Source organism: Bos indicus x Bos taurus, chromosome 24 (assembly GCF_003369695.1).
Source record: "Bos indicus x Bos taurus breed Angus x Brahman F1 hybrid chromosome 24, Bos_hybrid_MaternalHap_v2.0, whole genome shotgun sequence".
NCBI lineage: Eukaryota > Metazoa > Chordata > Mammalia > Artiodactyla > Bovidae > Bos > Bos indicus x Bos taurus.
Genome location: NC_040099.1, coordinates 62,045,676 through 62,059,500, shown reverse-complemented (window position 1 = coordinate 62,059,500; position 13,825 = coordinate 62,045,676). Strand labels below are relative to the sequence as shown.

General features: G+C 44.6%; 1 protein-coding gene across 1 annotated transcript; it reads left to right on the top strand.

Moving 5' to 3' along the window:
• Positions 1 to 5,020: 5,020 nt before the first annotated feature.
• Positions 5,021 to 11,933, top strand: LOC113882825 (serpin B4-like). Its single transcript, XM_027525965.1, has 7 exons — positions 5,021 to 5,199; positions 5,353 to 5,429; positions 7,455 to 7,707; positions 8,018 to 8,135; positions 9,188 to 9,330; positions 9,625 to 9,780; positions 11,128 to 11,933. Exons 1-7 carry the CDS (start codon positions 5,035 to 5,037, stop codon positions 11,530 to 11,532), a joined length of 1,317 nt encoding a protein of 438 aa, XP_027381766.1. The 5' UTR covers positions 5,021 to 5,034; the 3' UTR covers positions 11,533 to 11,933.
• The last annotated feature ends 1,892 nt before the right edge of the window (positions 11,934 to 13,825 follow it).

The following is a 13,825-nucleotide window of genomic DNA, read 5'->3' as shown; positions in this document are numbered from 1 at the left end:
GAAGACCATGTTTTCTGGCTTCACAATATGAAGCAGGAGAATGAGGAGGTGCCTCTAAGAAAAGATCAGGGAACATGCAATCCTGGAGAAAATCCACATTTCAGATAAAGCAAGGAGGAAGAGGGACAGTCCTAGGAAAACGGAGAACCTAGCAGATTTCCTGGCAGCAGAACAGGAAAGCCAAGATGAAGCGAAGTGGGACTTGAGAGAGAATGGTGATAAGCAGAGAGTAGAATGGCTGTCTTGGGTGGAATTGGATCCACGGGTATTGGGGGGACCGTGGTGATGAACGAATTGTCTCAGTCTCCCATGGCACACCTACAAACGAGAGCATTCCCTGACTAGGGGAAAGCTGCGATCGGCAGATACCCTGTTATTGGATGCTTGGAGGATCTCCTCAAGTAACCAACTTACCTGCAGGTGGGCACAACCGTACCCATGCCCCCGAGGTTGTGCAGCTCAGTGATGCTGACAAATCACCGCACACCTCACAAGGAAGGAGAAAACAATAGGAAAACAGGAGCTATTCCTCACCATCCCACTAGAGATAATGGGATGGATTCTCAAAGCATCACTTCCTCTTCAGCTGTATTGGGTTCCTGGACTCATGATGCCGGTCAGCTTTATTGGGTTCCTGGACTCACGATGCCAGTGAGGTTAGCGTATTTAGAAAATACCCAAAGACAGGTTGGCAAGTACTGACTTGCAAAATCCTCTGAGATTTGCTGAGTCTCCTGTGACACTGTATGATATCACAGTGTCTTAACCTTGTCTATTACACACCAGGAGCATTTTTCAAAAGGAGGGAGAGAAAGGTATCACACGGCTTCTTATTTGAACTAACCCAGGTTCACTCTAAAATTTTAGCAAAACCCTGATCCTTATCAGTTAGTTGCTCTTCCTCAAAGCCAGCCTCTGCACCACAAGCCTCGGTAATTTACTCACAGGAGGAATCAGCTCAGTCAGTGGCTCCCTTGAGTCCACGTCTCCTGCTCTGTCCCCTGGGCTTCCTCCAGGCCCAGCCGGGGCTCCTTGCTTCTGTCTCTGGGCTCAGAGCCCTTTCTTTGAACCCAAAGACGTTCACCCTGCTCCGGCCCGGGGCTTCCCTGCTCTCAGACAGCGCCCGTGATGCAGCCTTGACTGGGAGCTCTTATTCCTCATGTTTGCTGTTTTCCATCCTGGGTCTTTTCTCCTGCTTATTTCCTTCTTCTTTAGACTCAGCTCCCCCATCAGACTCCAGCAGACTCCATCCTCACTCAGCCCACCAGTCTCAGTTCAGGGGTCTCTGACCTCCAGTGTCATTCGGGGCTCAGGACACACATAACCAGGAGGAGCCCTAAGAGCAGCAGGGCTGAGCTCAGGTATCATCTTTCCAGTTTAGACGCACAGGTCTCCCCTTCCTGCAGTTCGTGTCTCCATCCCTGTGCTTCTGGGACTCTGTGGTGGGTGAGTCTTCCTGGGAGTGAATGAGCGAGTGAGTGACAGCAGACTCAGCTGGTGGCAGAGGTTAAAAAAGGAGCAAGGACAGTAACAAACCTGGAGGCGAGCAGAGAATCAGTACCGCACACACGTGCTTCCATCACAGGCTGGTGGGAAAATAAACGGAGCAGCTGCTGGGGAGGGCAGTCTGGCGGCTCTAAATCGACTTTCCGTGTGACCCAGATGTTTCACTGTTGGGTAAATGCCTGAGATATTAAAACAAATGTCCACAGTGAAGTTTCTAAATTTTACACAGCCCCAAGACAGCATCTGAAACCCAGCCTTCACTCCTAGTGACTGTGAGACTCACGGAGAAAAATCTGAGGACCCACTTCCACCCCTCCAGATTTTGTGGAAGGACATGATCTCTCTTGAGAGGGCAGAAGATGCAGGTTCTTTTCATCTGAACACAAGAAGGTTTGTCAGTAAAGGCCCAGAGTCTGTCTCCACACCTCCCTCTGGGGAGTGGATACACACGTAGTCTCCTGAGCCAGGTACCTGCCTGGAGAGCTCACCTGGGCAATTCACTGCCTTAGACACCTGGGCTTCTCCTCCCCACCACGCTGTGCCTCGTTTCTGTCTTTGAGAAATGGGGGAAACAACGGATCTGCCTGAACATGTTGTTAAAGGGGGAAATGGGTGAATACATACCCCCCCTTAGTAAAAGTCAACAATTTATGGCATCGTTCTGTTATTGGAATGCTGAACACACGAAGAGAATGTGGCTCCAGTGGTAAGATCCTTAACCATGACATTCAAAGAACACAATTCCCTGTCTCGTTTCTCTTACAGGCGTTTGACTCTGTCCTCGTGAGCATGAAACAGAAGAGGGTGAGCTACAGAGCATGACGACCGAGAAATGTCTTCATCAGTTCAGTTCATTTCAGTTCAGTCACTCAGTCGTGTCCGACTCTGCGACCCCATGAATTCCAGCACGCCAGGCATGCCTCTCCATCACCAACTCCCGGAGTTCAATCAGACTCACGTCCATTGAGTCAGTGATGCCATCCAGCCATCTCATCCTCTGTCGTCCACTTCTCCTCCTGCCCCCAATCCCTCCCAGCATGAGAGACTTTTCCAATGAGTCAACTCTTAGCAAGAGATGGCCAAAGTACTGGAGTTTCAGCTTTAGCATCATTCCTTCCAAAGAACATCCCATTACTGATCTCCTTTAGAATGGACTGGTTGGATCTCCTTGCAGTCCAAGGACTCTCAAGAGTCTTCTCCAATACCACAGTTCAAAAGCATCAATTCTTTGGCACTCAGCTTTCTTCACAGTCCACTCTCACATCCATACATGACTACTGGAAAAACCACAGCCTTGACTAGACAGACCTTTGTTGGCAAAGTAATGTCTCTGCTTTTGAATATGCTATCTAGGTTGGTCATAACTTTCCTTCCAAGGAGTAAGCATCTTTTAATTTCATGGCTGCAGTCACCATCTGCAGTGATTTTGGAGACCCCCAAAATAAAGTCTGACACTGTTTCCACTGTTTCCCCATCTATCTGCCATGAAGTGATGGGACCAGATGCCATGATCTTCGTTTTCTGAATGTTCAGCTTTAAGCCAACTTTTTCACTCTCCTCTTTCACTTTCATCAAGAGGCTCTTTAGTTCTTCTTCACTTTCTGCCACATGGGTGGTGTCTTCTGCATATCTGAGGTTATTGAATATTTCTCCCGGAAATCTTGATTCCAGCTTATGCTTCTTCCAGCCCAGCGTTTCTCATGATGTCCTCTGCATAGAAGTTAAATAAGCAGGGTGACAATATACAGCCTTTACGTACTCCTTTTCCTATTTGGAACCAGTCTGTTGTTCCATGTCCAGTTCTAACTGTTGCTTCCTGACCTGCATATAGGTTTCTCAAGAGGCAGGTCAGGTGGTCTGGTATTCCCATCTCTTCATAATGGACCTCAATTTATTTTTATGATACATTTTTGTGTAAGAATGAGAAAATTGCCCCCCAAAAGGCCCGTTTATTTACATCTTGTTCCTCCTGAGAGCAGGCAACTCTCTCAGGAAAAAGAGCTTCCCTTTGACAATAGAACTCGGGGACCAGCTGGGGGGCTGTCAGGAGGATGGGGTCACAGGGAGGAGCGCAGCCAAGGTCCCGCTTTTTGGGAAAGGCAACTGATACATATTTCCCACACACGGCTGAGACACTTTGCCAGTATCTCTTAAACTGAGAATTTGAAATATTTTCCTAGTTATGCAAATAATTCTCAAGGACATCATCAGGTTGGACCAGCTCTCAGAACATAAAATAGAAAATGTAAGCTATTTAATCATTTTTGTTAGAAGTGGTCTTAAGGAAAATTCAACATGTAAGAGAAGACAGGTTTTTATGGGTTATGTCTGTTTGGAAATGGCAGCTCAAGGCATGTAAAGAGGTCGGAGCTTGCCTGTACTCTCAGTGGTCCTAGGCCCCTACAGGTATTTCACAGGAGCTAGTGACTGCAGTTCTCAGTTTCTTCTGGGATGAGAAGGAAGTACAGGAACTGCATAATCATCTAATCTTCACTCACAGAGACTTTGTGCTTATGAATGCGACAGTACTTGGTGAAGAAATCAAAAGCTGATCTACTTGAAATACCAGCTGCTTTGAGGCACTGGAGGCGGATAGAGAGGGATATATCCAGGGCTGAGCCCTCCCGGCACACAGGCTTGCAGACCGCCTGCCCAGCTCCTCCAGGAACACAGGTAAGTGCTTCCAGAAGCTCTGTGTAACTCCAGGAATACTTTCTGAAAATAATAAGGATTACGGTCTTTTTTTTATGACTGCCCTGGTGGCTCAGATGATAAAGCAGCAGCCTACAATGTGGGAGACCTGGCTTCAATCCCTGGGTCAGGAAGATCTCCTGGAGGAGGAAATGGCAACCCACTCCAGTATTCTTGCCTGGAAAATCCCATGGAGTCTGTCCATGGGGTCTCAAAGAGTCAGACACAACTGAGCGAATTCACTTTCACTTTCACGGTCTTTTTTTAATGCTGCTTCTATTAATATTTATTTGGTATGGTGGTACTTCACTTATTCTCCCAGAGCAAAAGTAAAACACCTTTTTTTTCTCCTGATTTAGTTCTTAGATTATTTATTTATTTCCCAAAAAACCTTGCTTCTTTGGAAGCACATGTGATCAGGGGTAGGATGTCCAAGACCCACAAATCCTTCAAATAAGATCCTTCTATAGAGGAAGGTGCCTAACAGGAGATGGCTGAATGTTACCACAACAGTCTTTGCCTGGTGTCTGTTATGAATCATTTTTTACCCAGTCTTAATGTAATCACTAAGGAGGAAAAGATAAAGATATTCTATTACTTTTTCACAAATGTTCTTTAAAAACTAATTTCAATAGTCCTCTAGTTATGAAATGCATACTGTTCATTTTAAAAGGCTTGAAAAGTAAGAAGAGAAATGTTGATTGCCAGAATCACCCACCTCACATATACAGCATTTAAAAAAAATTATTACAGTATTACAGACTACCTTCCTTCCCTAGAGTGATGATGAAATGCGTCTGATGCTCTTCCAGGAATCCCAGACCATATCCAGCCACCATGAGTTCCCTCGGTGAAGCAATCATCCACCTTGGAATTGATCTGTTCCATCAGATCAGACAATCAAAGAAGGAAAATATCTTCTATTCCCCTTTAAGTATCTCGTCAGCCTTAGCCATGACTTACTTAGGGGCCCAAGAAAACACCGCATCACAAATGCAGAAGGTAGGTGGCAGCTGCCTTTCCGTCACAAGTTTGCATGGGTTGTCTGCTGGCTGCTGTGCAGATGACCACAGGTCTGCTGTCCCGGGTCCCACCGGAAGCTCAAGCAGCCCCACGAATGGGTGGGCACAAAGAGGGGCACGCACTCTCCCGCAGGGCTCCCCACCTGCTTCCTGTGCCTGGACTTCCTCTGGGGGCTGGGATGAAGCCCTCCAGTTGCCCAACAACCAGAGGTGAGGCTTTAATGGAAGAGTTCACTGGAAGTGAGGCCCTGACTAAAATCCACGGGAGACCTCTTTACATGTTTCCTCAATGATGAATGAGAAACGAGACACGGTTCTTTAAAGTGGACAGCGCTCAAGCAGCTTTGTGTTTTCCACACACAGACTGTGTTTTTTAAGGATGAAGCTTTCACTGAACATTTCTGTGTGCTTTTTGTTTCCTCTTGAGTTTGTCTTGTGAGGGGTGTTTATTTGGTATACAGTTTTGTTTATGGGTATTCTTTTGTCCTTCCGTTCTTTCTTTTTTACTTACTCTGATGTGTATAGATCATTACAGACTCCTTGTCCGACTCCCTGCCTTCTCCAGGTCCTTCACGTCAATGAAATCACAGAGAAGCCAAGAGGAACAGCGACAAGAAATCCCGTGAGTCAGAGAGCACTGGATGTAGAGAGGGTCATACGTCCAAGAGGGCCGTAGCTTAAACTGGGGATTTCAGATAGACTGGGAAAAGTCCATTTTTAGAGGTCATGCTAGGCAAACTGGAGAGAGTTGTTTCTCAGTTCACGTGTGTGCGCGTGGGAAATCATTTCGGCTATGTCCTACTCTTTGTGACCCCATGAACTGTAACCCTCCAGGTTCCTCTGTCCGTGGGATTCTCCGGGCAAAAATACTGCAGTGGGTTGCCGTACCCGCCTCCAGGGGATCTTCCCACCCCAGAGACTGAGCCAGCATCTCTCATGTCTCCTGCATCAGCAGACAGGTCCTTTACCACTGGCACCACCTGGAAAGCCCTCTCATTTCACATTACATGCTTCTTTACTTCCCTGGTAGCTCAGACAGCACAGCATCTGCCTGCAATGAGGGAGACCTGGGTTCGATCCCTGGGTCAGGAAGATGCCCTGGAGAAGGAAATGGAAACTCACTCCGGTACTCTTGCCGGGAAAATCCCATGGACGGAGGAGCCTGGTAGGCTACAGTCCGTGGGATCACAAAGAGTCAGACATGACTGAGCAACTTCACTTCCCTTCCCTTCCCTTCACTTATTTACTTCATATCTTTGTTTTTCTGAAAGGAGAGAAGCATATGCTTAACATCAGGGACTCTGAAACCTGAAGGAGCTTCAAATAGTGATCTGCTGTTCAGGAATGAGGAACATGGCAAAAATACGATGGCTCTCAGCCACAGTGACTCCATCCCAATTAGCCAGGGGCAATAAAAGGGTTGCTGCATCGCACCCAAATACATTCAAATAGGACAGCAGGGCCAGGAAACTCTGGTAAACGCTGGTAAACTCTGGTAAACTCTGGAAACTCTCATAAAGGTTATATATTATTATATAGAATAAATGAGTATATTAATCACAATATGTTCCTATAATTGCATAGATTTAATTAGCTCTTAGATTAAGAGCAATAAGCATACGATCAAGTGTATTATGGAGTATTTTGGAAAATGAATGAGAGCTACGGTTTATCTAAATAGTCTAAAACTCTTAGCCAGAAAGTGAGAGATTCTGAACTGAGACAAGCTTACGTTGAAAAAGTTATCTGTATCTCCTTGGAGAAGTTTCTAAGCTCTCTGAGCTCTCCTGTCTTCATGCGAATGGCACTGAAGACTTAGAGATGCTGAGGTACAGCTGTTCCCAGGCTATCTGGCACCCACTGTTCCCGCACTGGGAAGTGTGGCCATCACAGTGAAGAGCCACAGATCACAGTCAACAGGTCTTCGAAGGTAATCCCCCAAAGGATATAACAGGGCATCGAATCACAGCATAGACGACACACAGAGTTCATGTTCTCACACAGCTGGTGACTTAGAAATTCTCTATGGCTCCAGGCCTCCAGGAGCTTATGTTTAGCTGAGACCTTTACCCTAACCGCTGGAGACGACTGAGAGACAGTGCAATAATGGAATGCTGATGCATCTCTAGTTCAACAGAGAAAAGGTTGGAGTGTGTTAGAGCAGGAAGAGAGAGTTACCTGGAAGATTTAATGTAAAGATTAGGAAAGCTAATTCCAGTAACACGCGCCAATTAGGGGAAATAACCACAACCATCATCCCTGGGGATACCCCTCTCCAGACAGGGATCCAACAGACCCCTGGGGGTGTAGAGTTCACATTGACAGAGATTCCAATGAGCTCACTTTTCGACATTTGAAGGTTGAAAGGCCAGGAAATGTTCATCATCACTTTCAAAAGCTTCTGATGGAATTAAAGAAATCCACTGATGCCTATGAGCTGAGTGTCGCCAACAGGCTCTACGGAGAAAAGGAGTTTCGGTTTCTCCAGGTGAGTTTCCTGGTCTGTCACGCCTTTGGTCTGCATCCCGGGTCCTCGGGCCACATCTCCTAATGGGGGCGGGGGGTGCAGAGGAGACTGGGGACCCACACAGGGGGCATTACTTCCAGGGGCGCCAGGCTCCCCGACCACAACCGCACCCGCTGGAGTGTCCAGAGGCTGATAGCACACCAGTGAGGGGGACTAGGGATTGGCTTGTGAACTCTGCTTGATCAGGATTTAACACATTTAATTTGGGAATACCTACATAGTTACTGATAAATTACTTTTCATTCCTGCTATCTTCCTGCTCATATCATAGGAATACATGGATAATGTTCAGAAATTTTATCTAGCCAGTGTGGAATCTGCTGATTTTAAAAATGCTGCAGAGGAAAGTCGAAAGATGATTAATTCCTGGGTGGAGAGCCAAACCAATGGTAGGTTATGAGAGAGTCACTCATTACGAACCACGGCTGAGTCCCCGCTGTGTGTGAACACGGTGCTGGACCCTGACCGGGCTGTCAGGAGCAGGGTGAGACGAGACTGCAGAGGGTGGGGAGGCCCTGCAGGGGGTGGACGGTCCACGTCATGCAGAGAGAAACGGGCAGGTGGGGCTCCCAGGGCCAGCCCCCTGCAGGCACAGCTGGGTCTGGATGACAGCGTCTTGTGGATCCCAAGTCTCTGCTCAGACTTCAGGTTAATTCCTAAGTGTTTCTTTTAATTAGAGGCTTAACTTCTGGATTATGATTCCCTAAGAGAAGATATTAGAAAGGGTCCCTTTGCTAATTGGGAAACAACCTTCTCTCCCCCAAACCACCCTTTCTGCAGAAATGACCACCTGCAGTAGGAGGTGTCTGGCCCACATCCCCCTCCCACAAGATTGTCATAGGTGTCCTCCCCTCCCAGGGCAGGTGGCTGGGCAAAGTCTCCCTGTCCAAAACAGAGGACCAACCTACAGCAACTCAACGTGGAGAATGAAGATGAAGACCCCTCAGGGAATGGTGTCTGCCACGTACTTTAGATTACTGGGTGCATGTTGATTGTCCAGAAGAGTATTCTGGCTACTTCTTCAGAATATTGAGCTCAAATTTCAAAAGACAGAGAGAGAGAAAGGAAGGAAGAACAGGAGAATGAACACAGGCTGGAGGAAACAGGAGAAGACGCAGGGCGGGCAGTGAGGGAAGGATGCAGAAATGTGATTCGTGGAAACTGTATCTAGAATCAGGCCATCGGGGCTTCTTGTGACATGACTGATGCTCCCACACACAGAGACTGAACACCTTCCCAGTCAGGAGCAGGGGCGTCTGCACGAGGGCGACTCCATCAAGCTGGGGCCATGAGCAAAGCCTCACCTGGTGAACCGCTGGGCATGGAGTCCCTCACGGGCTGACTTGTATGAATATTTAATCATCAGTTGCAACTTTCTAAACATCTTCCAGACAAACCACTGTGCCTTTCATGACAGACTTTTGATTTTCTGTCTTTGCAGAAAGAATCAAGGATCTGTTTCCCAAAGACTCTCTCGACAGCTCTACTGTTCTGGTTCTGGTGAACGCCGTCTATTTCAAAGGGCAGTGGAACCAGAAATTTAAGGAAGAAAATACTGTGGAGGAAAAGTTTTGGCTGAACAAGGTGTTGTCTGTAATTAATTTATAATAATGTTACATAGCTCTCTGTACAATGTGAAAGTTAAATACATATTTGATCATTTCCTTTATAACTGCGAGTAGAAGTAGGATCTATCGAGGCTGTCTTTTTTTGCCTTTATTTAGTTGGTATAGGTGAAGAAACTCTTGTCTCTAATTCACAGATTTCCCAGACCATCTCTTAGAAGGAAGATGAGTTTGGTATCTCAATAAGATTATCTTTTTTTTTCTTTTGGACTAATGCCCATTTAGCATTTTTGGCCACATGAATTTATTGCAGGATGAAAGCAAACCTGTGCAGATGATGAAACAAACCAATAGTTTCAATTTCATGTCACTGGAGGACGTGCAAGCCAAGATCCTGGAAATCCCGTACAAAGGCTCTGAGCTAAGCATGATGGTGCTGCTGCCCGATGAAGTAGACGGTCTGCAGGAGGTAAAACCTGGTGCCTGTGGCGCTTCATGCTGCTGCTTACATTGCTGGCGACACAGCGCCTGTGCGGGCTGCTCACAGAAGCAGTGCTCACAGAATGCTGGTGATGTGCCAGGAGAGCAAAATACTGGAGTGTGTCATTTCTTCTCTGTTGAGTCTAACGGAAAATCATGAAGGAGAACTTGGCATCCTGTCACTTTCCAAAAAAATAGACCTTATAGTGTGATATGGAAGAATATGTAGAAAATCTTAACTTCACAGGCCCCAGTAATACTCTGAGAAAACTAGAATGCCACTTCAAAAAGTAATATGCTTGGCTCACATGTGAATATTTTGCAACCGTCAAAACTTCACCTACTCCAGTCTATTCATTTGAAGACAGGGGAGACTAAGAGTCAAATGTAGGTGACTCTTTCACTCATGAACAACATCAAACAAAGTAAAACACTGCTGAGCTCCATTCTGCAGACTGAATCACGTGCTTCGTAGAGAGCAGACAAACCAACCTATCTTGATGCTCACTTTCTATTCAGACGCATTCTCTCAGAGTTCTTTGGAGCCTCATTGCTGGGAATTTTAAAAAAAGTGAATCTTCCTTTTAGCATTGTTATATTGGTTCAAGATAATTTGTAAAGAAACCAATAACAATATCCGGCATGTAAAAGTCATTCCATAAATGGCCATCTGCAATTACTGTAATACCAATGATGCTGAATTTGCAGTGAACTTGCCACACGTAAAATATATATGCGGTAGCTTAGGGACTAACACACGATGCCTAAAAATGTTAATTAAGTAAACACATACACTGAATCTCTACTTAATGGTGGTATTATGCAACAATTTAAACTTGATCAGAGAAACATATCTATACAGAAAACGTTTTCAAATAGGTCAAGCAAGTAAAAGGAATAATAATGGGTTGTACACTATAATTATATCATGCAAAAACTATGCACAAAAAGACATTAACAAGACAAGACTATTTGAAAATGAAACATGTAGTGATCTGGCAACTTAAGAAGTGAAGATATATAGTTCATCTTTTACAAAATAAATTTATTTAATCGTTCTGCTGTTATGTATGGATATATATACACATATATATACAGAAGGCTCAGTTTATCATATAAATATTACAAAATATTCAGCTTATAATATACAATGAGATTACATGCAATATATAAATATATGTATATAATATAGTGAGTTTATATGTATAATATAACTGAACCTCCTGTATTCATGTTTACTGTGAAGACAATCGTTTTCCAGACAATTCAATCCTAGGTTAGGTGGGCTCCATGACCGCTGAGAATCCTGACAGTTGTTCCTTTTCCACTGTTACAGCTTGAAGACCAGCTCACTGCTGAGAAGTTAATAGCATGGACGAGCCCACAGAATATGAGGAAGAGACAAGTGGACTTATACCTGCCTCGGTTTAAAGTGGAAGAGAGCTACGACCTCGTGCCCACACTGCAAGCCCTGGGGATGGTGGACGCCTTCCGTGATGGGGTGGCCGACTTCTCGGGCATGACCGGGGGACGCGATCTGGTGGTGTCAAAGGTCTTCCACAAGTCCTTTGTGGAGGTGACCGAGGAGGGCACGGAGGCCGCAGCTGCTACTGATGTAGAAATTATTGAAAGAGCAGGAAGAAATTCTGAGAGTTTCCGCTGTAATCACCCTTTCCTGTTCCTCATCAAGCACATCAAGACCAACAGCATCCTCTTCTGTGGCCGAGTCTCTTCCCCTTAGACGTCCTTGGGCAGCGGCCACACTCGGGGACATTCAGAGAGCTGTTCCCGGAGCTAGAATGCTGGTGTAACAGGTTCCCTTGGATTCATTTTCCTTTCCAAACTTATAGTCACCACTCACAATGTATTGGATAAAATATTGTTTGTCTCTATCTTTTTACAAAACATGTAACCTACTCTATTCCCCATGAAAACGCCTCCTTGGACAAAGTGTTCACTGTATTTTAAAAAGTTATTTCCATACTCTATCTTCTACTAAGTTTGAAATATCATAGCTCCTATTTCAAAAGTTATTTTTACTTTTCAAACCTAGACATTCACATTGAGTTCAGGTGGTATGTGGGACACTTAGATGTCTAAATTTTTAGTTTTCTGAAATACATTATCAATAAAACCATGGCTTGTTCATGTCACTTGCTGCTCATCATTTTTTGTTTTCAACAAAGTGCAAGTGACCCCACACACGTGGAAAGATCATATAGAAAGATATTATCCTTTATAGACATCAAAATAGTGCAGCATGATGAGGTTAACAAGGCAGACTGCTGTCAGAACATGGAAGGCTCTGTAACCCATGTAAGAGCCCAACTATAAGCGTCTAGAACTCAGACTTGGGATGTAAACTGAGTCTCTAAGTAGGTAAGACAGATGATACATATGTTAGAGCTACTGAAAGAAATATGGTAATCGTGGCTGAAGCAGAGATGGGATAAGACTGGGAGAGCATCCAGTGAGAAGAAGGGCTGACAAGTGACCCTGAAGTCCACCAACCCAAAAAGCAAGGAACTGATAAATTTTATTTCCCAGAACATAACATTTCTCAGGGCAAGAGGAATCATTTGGAGATGATATGTTTATTACATAGATTGGCATGATGGTTTCACAAATATATACTCACCTCAAACCTCCTGATGGTCATACATTAAATACATACAGCTCTTTATACATCATTCATCATTCATACATCATTCACATTCTCTCATCACAGTATTGTCATTTCTTTTTCGGGAGGTGTGTTGTTCAAGAACAGCTGTCACACTGTTGATCTCTAAGGGAGAGGGGAAGCTGGGGTCTCCTATGCTGCCATCTGGGTGATGTCTCCAGAAAACCACATATCTCCTTGGCTGAGCAATGCACTTCTAGAGAAAGTCTTTCTCAAGTACACAAAGTGGCACATATCACTACTTTCTTACAGGGTAAAAAGCATGACCAGACTATTACCAGACCAGTAATTCCACATCCTGATTTTACCCAAGAGATATGAATACATCCACCACAAAAGGTCTAAGACACAAATGTTCACTGAAGCCTTATTCGTAATGGCCAGAAAGCTGGCAAAACCTCAAATGTCTAACAGCTGAACAAAACAGGTGAAGGAAAGTACAAACCCAAGAACAGTACTTAGAGATAAAAAGGAAAAACTACTGACAACATGGATTAAACTCCTACACGCTGTGCTGTGCAAACAAGAGACTGAAAAGAATGAGTGTGTGATATGTAATCCCCTCCCGTGACAATTTTACACTATAGATAAATGTAGCTGGGCATCCCCGGTGGCTCAGTGGTAAAGAACCCGCCGGACAATGCAGGAGACTTGGATTTCATCCCTGGGTTGGAAAGGTCCCCTGGAGAAAGGAATGGCTCCCCTCTCCAGTGTTCTTGCCGGGAGAATCCCATGGACAGAGAAGCCTGGTGGGCTACAGTCAGTCCATGGGGTCGCAGAGTCAGACACGACGGAGAGACTAATCGACAACAAATGTGGTTACATCTCAATACAAGAGACTTTTGAAACACTTAGAACAATACGGTCATAGGAAATGATAGTAAAAAATACAAAAAACTGATAGCCAATTATTAAATATGAAAGCGAGTATTTTATTGAATGAGATGGATCAGAGCATAATTTCCCTGTGCTATTTCACTTAAGACGAAGATGGATACCGCTAAACACTCATTGATTGTGTGGCTAACGTAGAGTCTTAAGTTTGCTATCGGCAGGTTGAATCACTAAACATTTCCAGAGATGAAACAAATGAGGAATCATCTTCATGAGAGAAGAAATTTTGATCGGATTAATAACACAAAGGTTGTATATTAATTGAATACTACACACTGTATTGGCAAGAAATTTTATAAGTTTCATTCATGGGTTTAACCCAACGTATCTTAAAACTATATAACCATGAAACACTCCAGAGTTTTGGTATTTCCTTGTGTTTGAATAAGTATCAGGAATAACATAAAAATGTGTCCAGTGTAAACTCATAGGTAGAAATATCACATTTAGTTTGAGA